This window comes from Haematobia irritans, chromosome 3 (genome assembly GCF_050003625.1).
Source record: "Haematobia irritans isolate KBUSLIRL chromosome 3, ASM5000362v1, whole genome shotgun sequence".
Lineage (NCBI taxonomy): Eukaryota > Metazoa > Arthropoda > Insecta > Diptera > Muscidae > Haematobia > Haematobia irritans.
Genome location: NC_134399.1, coordinates 137,963,257 through 137,974,693, shown reverse-complemented (window position 1 = coordinate 137,974,693; position 11,437 = coordinate 137,963,257). Strand labels below are relative to the sequence as shown.

The 11,437-nt window shown below is 33.9% G+C and overlaps 1 protein-coding gene across 3 annotated transcripts in view; it reads left to right on the top strand.

The window, feature by feature from the left end:
- The first annotated feature begins 392 nt into the window (after window positions 1-392).
- Ptp4E (Protein tyrosine phosphatase 4E) overlaps window positions 393-11,437 on the top strand; it is a 446,480-nt gene continuing 435,435 nt past the window's right edge. For all 3 annotated transcript variants that reach the window (XM_075302616.1, XM_075302615.1, XM_075302614.1), the window contains exons 1-2: window positions 393-652; window positions 6,636-7,591. In XM_075302616.1, the coding sequence (XP_075158731.1) occupies window positions 7,253-7,591 (339 nt within the window). In that variant the 5' untranslated portion in view covers window positions 393-652; window positions 6,636-7,252. The remainder of the gene's footprint in view (window positions 653-6,635; window positions 7,592-11,437) is intronic.

The window sequence follows — 11,437 nt, the reverse complement described above, 5'->3', positions numbered from 1 at the left end:
ATTTATTTATTTTTTGCAATTCTATATTCAGGTGTAAACAATCAGGATACAGAGCCTATTTTAAAGTTATAAAGATTTTAATAAAAAAAATATTTGTGAAACATAGCTCCCCCTTTTCCTCAGGATCCTCAAGCCCTTTCACTACAATACAAAATTGTCTTTCTGATGCAATTTATTCACTCCAATTAGATATCTTTTGCATCTTCCTCTCCCACAGTTAAGGTCAGTGAAGATGGTAAAAGATATTCGCTAGTACAAAATGAACCAAAAATGGTACATGCATATCATCCAATTACCACTATTTTCATCTCTGACCCACACAACAGGCCAAAAAGATTCCAATTGAAATGTGGTTCGCTCACAAATTCATTCATTCATTCGAGTTTCAACCGTGTTCGAGTAAACAACGTGTCGTCGGAAGAAAAGTGCGTGAGGTACAGTGGCGTGAAATAATCGCTCTCTCTCTCTCGTGTGTGTGTGGTGTGGAACCCAAATAGGATCCAACTAAATTGAAGAAGAATTAAACGAGAGAGATACTCTCGTAGTAGAGAAAGAAAAACAAAATCGGAAAAGTTAAAAGGGAAAAAATAGAAGAAATATACGAAAAAAAAAATTCATCGGTACGTACGTTCGTGCTAGTACATATATATGTGTGAGTGTGTATGACCACAAATTGTATTGTGTAGTTTAATTTTGTTTGGTCTCTGTGAGTTAAACAAGTGGAAAATGCAAATAAAACAAAAAATATTTTATAATACCAAAATCAAGTGTATAGTCGTTCGTCTATCATCTGTATGAATGTGGATACATACAGACGACAACAATAATAACAACAACAACAACATGCATGTGGATAAAGTTTTGAAAACGAAGTAAAAGAAACCGAAGAAGAAGAATAGGTATACAACAATAATAACATAAAAAACGCAACAACAGAAATACCAGAAAAAGGTGTACGACACACGAAAAAAAAGAAAAATAAATACAAACGCATTTTTTACAGCGCCAAGTGTGTGAGGGGCAAAATATGCACTGTGTATGTGTGTGTGAAAGGAAGGTGTGTTTCTTCCAAACAAATTGATGATGAAGAAAATAAAAACAAATAAAACGCTTAAAAAGAATTTAATTCAGTTTGGAAGAATTAAAATAATATATTTTTATACAAAAGAAAGTTGAAATTACAGAAATATAATTTCAACTTTTTTTCACGTCTGGTGCTACTAAACAAATGTGAAAAAACCCGCCCAATAATTCAACGATGTATGAATATTATGTGCATGTGTTCATTTGTTTTGAATTTACCATTTCTCTAAGAGAGTCGGTGTTTGTATGAATTTTTACACTATGTTGTTTTTGTGGATTCATCATATGCTTCATTGTTTTTGTTGTTGTTATTTTAATAAAAGAAAGTATTTTACCTTTTTCTATAGTTTTCTTTTTACCGTCTCGTCTACCTTACAAACGTTCACACAAATTTTGTTTACCGTGCGTGCGTCGAGTTCGTTTTTATTTCGTATTTAAAACCCCATAATGTTTGTCTGCTGACGCGTCGGTAGTGGCATACCTTTGCATTGCTGTTGCTTTCACGTTTGTCGGGGTTTTTATTTTATTATTTCTTGCTGGAAAAACAAAAACAACAACGGCAATAAGAATGCTATGTTGATTTCATTTGAGAAAAACTTCAACTCTCCCACAACCATATACACACTCACATGTACTCAATACCCCCCAATCATAGGCATTTGTGAACATGGGGGTTAAACAGAGAATGATGCTGCCGGCTTTGCTTTTGTACTACACTCTGGCTCTGTTGACTTCGCTACTCCATGACATTGCTATGGGGGACTATTGTTTATAATAATTTCCCTTTTTTTGGGGGGGGAGAAAAGCAAATTCCATAAAAATATGACAAGTGGAGAACAGATGAGCACATATTAAAATGATCTGACAGGTCATATGATCGTAGGAATTAAAACCTATATAATATCACTAATAACAATAACTAGAAGAGATGTATTAAAATGATGTAATGAAAACTAAATAAACAAAAATAAAAACTACAAAATAAAAATGATTTTCAAAAATTAGGAAAACTCTTAATAAATTGGATTTTACTAAAAATTACAATATAGCATCAAAAACAACAGCAACAAAAAAATTAATAAAAATAAAAACTACCAAAAAAGGTGTTTCAAAAATTAAGAAATCTCATAAATAAATTAAAATATAGTAAAAACTAAATACATGAAAACCAAGAAGTGAAAAGAAAACATGTATTTTTTTTAAATTTGTTAAACCTTTTATGCAAATAATTGATTACTTTAATTGATTATTATGATTTATTAAAATAAAAATGAATTAAAGTAAATAAAAATCTAAATTTAAAAACTGAAAGAAGAAACAGAAAAACTTTTAATGAAAAAAAAAATAAATTTATAAAAATAAAAAAAATCTATATTAACAAACTACAATAAATACACCCAAAAAAAGTGAACCAAAAATAATGATTTTTTTTGTGTTGTTTAAGAAAATGTCACATTTTGAAAGAAAAAAATGGAGCTTAGCTCCAACTGGTAAAATATCTTTACCGCTATATAACGTTTATGGCGTTTTCTTTTCTTGTAAAAAATGAACACTTTTTTTGCATTTTGCCCGGAAAATGTACTCTTTAGGTTCTTTTCTAAAAAAAAAAAAGGCAAAAAAAAGGCAAAAGTGCGAAAAGGCTTCGAATTCTGTTGTGAAAATAGCGCCACGCATAGAGGCAAATTACGGGCATTTTCAGCACTGCCAACAAACGAGAGTGCTGCGATTGCCCTGTTTCCTTCTTTGAATTCTTTTCTGCCCGCTGAAATGATAGAATTTTTTTAGGTTTCTGGTAACATTTTAAAAATGCGCATTCTGTACAGACAAAATGAAGGCAAAGCACTTTTTTCAGAAAAGAAAACACCATTAGTGTTGTAAATTTTGATTACTTTCGACTACTCGTTACCAGTCGGTACTTTTGAATTGAGTACTCTTTACTACTCGTTACTTTAATAAAAAAATCGTTACTCTTTACTTAAAAAAAAAAATAAAAATACATTTTGGGTACTTTTAATTCCACATTCCAGATTTATTGCAGTGTTATAAAATAGGCCGTTGTAGATATACAGATCTCGTTAGAAACAGCATTGTATATATAGCATTGTGTATGTCTGATTCTTGCATTTATTTAAATATATGTCTTTCAAATATTGACAGTATATGCAAATCTTTAGCTTGAAACAAATTTTCATAAGTCTCTCGCAAATGTTACATTTTTCACATCCTTTATCTCTTGCATTGAGCTGAAGCCATTTGGCCTTTTCCCGACATTTTAACTAGTAAAGGCCGGTACTAAAGGGTGATACAGTCAAAATTTGGTCAAGGGAAAACGCGTGTAAATCGGTGAAATCGTTTATTTAAAAAATCAAATTAAATTTCTTTTTCAAGTTCAATTAGTATAAAATTCAGGAAAAATATTCAGTTAGGCTTTCGCTTTTCCAAATCCGATTTGCCGGGCCTCACGCTTGACACTTGCCATCAGATTTTGTACAGCCACCTTGTCCACCTTTTTCGCCGCAGAAAGCCAGTTTGCCTTGAACTGCTGCTCGTCCTTAGCAGTTGTTTTGGTCTTCTTTAGGTTCCGCTTGAAATAGCCCAGAATTTCTCAATTGGGCGGAGCTCTGGCGTGTTGGGAGGGTTCTTGTCCTTGGGAACCACCTGCACGTTGTTGGCGGCGTACCACTCCATGGCCTTTTTACCGTAATGGCAAGATGCCAAATCCGGCCAAAACAGTACGGAACAACCGTGTTTCTTCAGTAAAGGCAGCAGACGTTTATTCAAACACTCTTTCACGTAAATTTCTTGGTTGACAGTCCCGGAAGCTATGAAATTCTCAAGCGACAGGTACAGATGGCTTGCCAAACCAGATATTTCTTTGCGAACTTTGACAGTTTTATATGCTTGAAAATATCTGTTACCTTTCCCCTTCCTTTTGCCGTATAAAACTCCTGTCCCGGAAGCTGCTTGTAGTCGGCTTTGACGTAGGTTTCGTCGTCCATTACCACGCAGTCAAACTTCGTCAGCATCGTCGTGTACAGCCTCCGGGATCGCGCTTTGGCCGTCGTATTTTGTTTATCATCGCGATTTGGAGTCACTACCTTCTTGTGAGTCGATAGTCCGGTTTGGCGGTTACTTTATTAAAATAGCTTAATTCAAAGCAGAAATTTTAACTTCATTGATACTCATTTTCTTTGTCGTCGAGATTTCGACAAGATTTTACAGGAATATGTTTGTTTTCATGTATAATTTTGATTATTTCAGAAAAAGTAATCGCGAAATAAAGTGAAATTCGAAAACCGAAGTTTTATTTATTTATATTTTTTTTTTATTTATACTTTTCCGGAAATCAAGAATTTTGCTTTCAATCCACCGACTCGCCGTCAAAGGAAAAAAATATAGTATTGAAGTTCTCTTTTACTAGTAATGAGTACTTGTAATCAAATACTCGTTACTTTCCCAACACTAATAACGTTCAAGACAGACACAATTAAAGAAAAATTTAGTCATTTCCGAAACTTGTGAAAGCAATTTAAGTAAACTCGCCCATTTTAGGAATATAATTGAAAATAGTTCATCAAATTAAGTAAAATTGTTTACTTCATTTGTATACCATTCTTTTTCTCATTTTTAGTTAAGGAAAATATTTCACATTTGGATATATTTAATTAAAACAACTAATTCTCATGAACTAAAAAAAAGAAAAATCAGCCATAAAATCTTGCGTTCACTTTTTTCTGAGGGTATCTTTAAAACAACAAAGAATTAACAAATATAAATAATAGTCAACAAAAAAACTTAAATAAGAATTCAACAAATATGAACAAAAATCTAAAACTAAAAAAAAACAAAAAAAAAAAGAAAAATAGGTTTAAAAAATATTTACAACTAATAAATAATATTAAAAATTAAATGAAGACAAAACTTACAACTAATCCAAGCAATTTCTAATAGATGATAAACAAATTAAATCAAAAATAAAACTCTAGATATTGACAAAAATGGAAAAAATGCATGGATATAAAAATTTTTGGATATACATACATATGCGTATATATATGTATATTTATCATATAAACAACATGAAAAGAAATGTGATAGTGATATGAAAATTTTCAATAATTAAAGTGCTTTATGTGAACATCCATTAATTATACAAATTTTGTACCATTTTTGTAGCCCCAAAAGCAAATTTAGTCTATTCTTCGGTCAAGAACCTTACTTTCTGTTGCCCTAAATTTAAATTTGTCCAAAAACTAAAATGACCGAAAACAAAAATTAAAATATTTTGCACTTTTTCTTGTCATAAACCAGTTTTCTTATGATTTGTTTATTTCTTGTTCTCTTATGTTACCATTCTTTTTTCTACAATTCCATTGAGACTTTTTTATTTGCTCTTAACCTGTTTCAGAAACATGCTAAGAATATAGATAAGTTTTATAAATAAATGTCAAATTATACGTGTTCTTTTAACAATAAAAAAATTATAATATAATCTTTTATTATTCAATGTGATTGTAGAAAATTATAAACAGATATTTTTCTGTATTATGCTCTTTATCTATTTTCTCACATTATCTTCACTGTAATTCTTTTTGTGTCTTGTTTGTTTTGTTAGCCATCCTAAAGCCAGTAATAAGCTGAGCTTTTTTTTCAAGTATTTATGCCATTCTTCTGTTTCTTGAGTTCACCTCATGTTTTGCTAATGGAGTTGTATACAGAGTTGCCATACTCACAATAAAATAAAACGGTATTAACTAGAAGGGATAGAGTAGATAAAAATAAAAATATTTGCAAAAAAAAAAAACACTTAAAGTCGATAAAGATGTTTTTGTCAATTTTTATAATCGATATTTTACGACATTAAAAATTCGTGTTTAAAGTTGTCCTTCGAAAATTTTCAAAAAAAACCTAAATTAAAAAATATTAATATATTAAAGAAATTGAAAATCACATCAATCACATAATTTTCATCCCGCAACTAATTGATTGCGAAGGTGTAGTACACTAGAGCCACGGATGATTTACTATCATCTCCTTGAGGTGGGCAATATATAGAACAAAGGGTTTATCAAAAAAGAAGACAAAAGTTACTCTCATAATTCTAGCGTGAAAATCAATCACAAAGGTCTAAAGGCGTACTATACTGCCTTCTTAAAGTTCTGGAAATACTGAGAGATATTTATCTTAGAACTAGGACATTGCAAGATGTAACCGGAGCTTTCAGTAACGAAAATCCGAATCCAAAATTGGTTACCACCATCAAAGGATAAACCGGCTATTAGACGAAATCCTTACGATGAGGAGTAGTCCTCTGCCGCAATGGTACCCGCATGGGTATTTAATTTATTTATTAAGACACAGAATTGCAACGATATGGCAACTATTGCTATTCCTCTCAAAACTAAGCAAACTATGATGAAGTGAAGAAATTGAATTAGGGCAAATAAACAAATCATAATAAAACTAGTTATTTATATATAATTTTTGCACAAAATTTTAAATAAAACAAATTTATTTATATAATATAATTGTTGATTTATTTTCATCTACAGTTCCATCGCACAAAAAATACAATACACTTTTTAAAAATGTTGACATATCATTGATACTAATTTATACTGTGACCAAACTAAATAAACTCAACTTCCAAAAAATCATGACCAATTTATTAAAAACTTAACGACCAGCAAATCTGCGAAAACTTAGTTTGTAAAACTTTCAACCACAACTCCCGAGTTGCTCTCCAAAACTTCGCCCCATCAAAACAAAAAAAGATAGAAAACAAAATTGCATTAAATTCCCGCGCTGTTTGTCTCGTGACTCTCATTGTTGTATGCTGTGTAAGTGCTAGTGTGTTTGGTGTCCCATCTCCCTCTCTTTGAGCTTCTCTCTGTTTATCAATGTGGTGTATATGATGTGTCTATTTGTATGTGTAATCCCCACGACAATTAATTTTTTTACTGGATACAATATAACCACCACCCACCACCACCACTGCCCTCTTGCCACCGGCTTATAATAGCAGTGTTTTTGAGGGAACAAAAGTAAACCCGAAAATAATAACAAAACAAGTTCAACGACAAAAAAAAACAACACATAAAAATATAAAATCAGTCAATTTATATGTGTGGAAGGGAATTTTTAACAGCAACAGCACAACGAATAAAAAATGTTAATAAATAAACATTCAAATGACTTAAAGTCTTCAAATATGTGTGCCGCAAACGTCACATCCACCGTAAACCCCACCAGTAATAACATCGGCAGCTCCATGAACAAACCCACCCTAGCCATGACAACCACCACCCCCTCTATAAATCCTACTTGGATACAAAAACAGCAGCGGCTGCAGCAGCATAACAATCATCATAAGGCAGTATCAACAATTTCTTCGTCGTCGCCATCGTCAAGTCTGTCGTCGTTTGTATCGTCTCTGTCGCTGTCACATCTACTACAAATACAACGAAATCTTCTCATTGGATTTATTTTAACTATTTTATATATACAGGTGAGTAAGTGAATGAATAACTATCAAGTGTTCTATGAGTACATGGGTACGTAGAGTACCATGTCGGAGAGTTGTAATGACTCTCGTTTAGCAATATGGTTGTTATATTTTTCAGGCCCAACTGACTTTAGTATTAAACAGAACAAGTATATATGGCCGTAAGTTCGGCCAGGCCGAATCTTATGTACCCTCCACCATGGATTTCGTAGAAACTTCTACGAAAGACTGTCATCCACAATCGAAATACTTGGATTGTGGTATCTTAAAACTTCTTAACATCGTTTTCTAAATTGTGAGTTAGTCCATACGTGGTATATATTAGACAAAAAAGTTATGTATAGGTAAGTCTACAAATAATTACGAATCGATATGGACTTTTTGCACGGTACGTAGAGAGCCAGAATTGAAATATGGGGGTCACTTATATGGGGGCTATATACAATTATGAACTTGATATGGACCAATTTTTGTGTGATTGGAAATTGATTTATCTGAGGGATATATATAACTATAGAGCGATATGGACCTAGTTAGGCATGGTTGTTAACGACCATATACTAGCACAATGTACCAAATTTCAACGCACTCGGATGAAATTTGCTCCTCCAAGAGGCTCCAAAACCAAATCTTGGGATCGGTTTATATGGGCCTATATATGATTATGGACTGATATGGACCACTTTTGGCATGGTTGTTAAATATCATATACGAACACCACGTACCAACTTTCAAGCAGATCGGATGAATTTTGCTTCTACAAAAGGCACCGGAGGTCAAATCTGGGGATCGGTTTATATGGGAGCTATATATAATTATGGGCTGATAGGAACCAATTCCTGCATGGTTGTTGGATACCATATACTAACATCACGTACCAAATTTCAACCGAATGGAAAGAATTTTGCTCTTCCAAGGGCTCTGGAGGTCAAATCTGGGAATCGGCTTATATGGGGCCTATATATAATTATGGACCGATTTCGACCAATTTTTGCATGGGAGTTTGAGACCATATATTAACACCACGTACCAAATTTCAACTGAATCAGATGAATTTTGGTCTTCCAAGAGGCTCCGGAGGTCAAATCTGGTGATCGGTTTATATGGGGGCTATATATAATTATGGACCGATGTGGACCAATTTTTGCATGGTTATTAGAGACCATATACTAACACCATGTACCAAATTTCAGCCGGATCGGATAAAATTTGCTTCTCTTAGAGGCCTCGCAAGCCAAATCGGCGGATCGGTTTATATGGGGGCTATATATAATTATGGGCCGATGTGGACCAATTTTTGCATGGTTGTTAGAGACCATATACTAACACCATGTACCAAATTTCAGCCGGATCGGATGAAATTTGCTTCTCTTAGAGGCCTCGCAAGCCAAATCGGGGGATTGGTTTATATGGGGGCTATATATAATTATGGACCGATGTGGACCAATTTTTGCATGGTTGTTAGAGACCATATACTAATACCAAGTACCAAATTTCAGCCGGATCGGATGAAATTTGCTTCTCTTAGAGGCCTCGCAAGCCAAATCGGAGGATCGGTTTATATGGGGGCTATATATAATTATGGACCGATGTGGACCAATTTGCATGGTTGTTAGAGACCATATACTAACAGCGTGTACCAAATTTCAGCCGGATCGGATGAAATTTGCTTCTCTTAGAGGCCTCGGAAGCCAAATTTGGGGGTCTCTTTATATGGGTGCTATACGTAAAAGTGGACCGATATGGCCCATTTGCAATACCATCCGACCTACATCAATAACAACTACTTGTGCCAAGTTTCAAGTCGATAGCTTGTTTCGTTCGGAAGTTAGCGTGATTTCAACAGACGGACGGACGGACATGCTCAGATCGACTCAGAATTTCACCACGACCCAGAATATATATACTTTATGGGGTCTTAGAGCAATATTTCGATGTGTTACAAACGGAATGACAAAGTTAATATACCCCCCATCCAATGGTGGAGGGTATAAAAACGGAATGACAAAGTTAGTATACCCCCCCATCCTATGGTGGAGGGTATAAAAAGACAACAAATCAAGATTTTTCAAACCTTTGTCCATTCTAATAATTATTAAAAATATATATCGGAGTGTTTTTGGCGGGTTCTTTGTCATTATACAAATATTTCGAATTTTTTAACGCCTATTAAATTAACTTATTCATAAAAGACCAGATTCCAAATTATGGCAAAATCATATATTTCCAAACATATAAGACAACAATGTACTTGTTTTTAACACTATCCGAAGCTGACACGCTTCGCAGCGTCTTCCCGATTTTTTTTAACTGAGAGACTATTTGTTAAAAAAATATCGCACATTTAAGGAAGGTTTGGGAGCCACCGTGGTGCAACCCCCGCCTTGCATACACAAGGTCGTGGGTTCGATTCCTGCGACCGAACACCAAACAGTTCAGCGGTGGATTATCCCACCTCAGTAATGCTGGTGACATTTCTGAGGGTTTTAAAGCTTCTCTAAGTGGTTTCACTGCAATGTGGAAAGCCGTTCGGACTCGGCTATGAAAAGGAGGTCCCTTGTCATTGAGCTTAACACGGAATCGGGCAGCACTCAGTGATAAGGGAAAAGTTCACCAATGTAGTATCACAATGGACTGAATAGTCTAAGTGAGCCAGATACATCGGGCTGCCGCCTAACCTTATGGAAGGTTTTGCGTTAATTGCTGAAAACAATCTCCTACCGATATTTGATAAATTTTAAAAATTATAATAAAATATGAATTCGGAAATTCGAAGTTTTTATCGCTGGATCACTTTCAAAAAATTCTTGACACTAAATATATTGAGAATGTTCATGATATAATTAAACCCAAAAATAAACCTGAAAACTCATAAAGAGTTCACTGATTTAGTTGCAATTTTGCACAGGTAGTAGAATTAACATTCTAGCTACGCATGCCGAGTTTGGTTGAAATCGTTTCAGATTTAGATATAGCTCCCATATAAATGTTACGCCCCATATGCACTTATAATGCTCCAGAAGCCAGAATTTTTCTCTAATTTGCTTCATTTGATAGTATCGTCAAGTGTGCCGAGTTTGATTTAAATCGGTTCAGATTTAGGTATAGCCCCCATATAAACGTACATTTGCAGAAATGCATCATTTTACCCGGGTCTAAATATAAATTTTTGCAGAGAAAATTGTTTTAAGAAATATTGCTGAGTATACCATTCCCAAAATTGGTATAAAAATCCCCAAAGTGGGGACATATGTTGAAAAAACGTTATTTTTTGTAATTTGCATATTTCTCTGCTGTTGACTGGAAGGCAGGGCTGCCAATAAAATTTTAAGAAAAATCGTCACTTTTTCCCGAAAAAATCGTCATAATCGGGAATTTAAATAATATTAAAATAAAACGTATGTTTTGGTTACGCATTCTGAGTAAGCATATCCGCCATCCAGTAACTCTTTGCATATTCTATATTCCAGCTTGCAAAACATTAAAAACAATAAATGCATCCAGATTTTATATCGCAACCAACATAGTATTTAGAGTATAATGACTTTGATCCGAACAAAAATGTGCCTACCAGAAATATTGATTTTAGACTCCATAAAACATACTGAGTCTTCGGTCGGTCTGTCTATGTATTGTTCGCAGGATTCCGGTCCAATTCTTTTGATGAAACTTACTTCAGTGCTTTTTTGGCACAAGGACGAGCGCTATTGAATTTGGAGAAAAATCGGATCAAATTTAGATAAGGCCACCATTTATATGTATCGCCCGATTTCAACCAATGGGGTCGTGTTGAGCCCATTGGTTGAAATCGACTTCAAATTTAATGCAAGGTAATTAGGAAACCTTAAA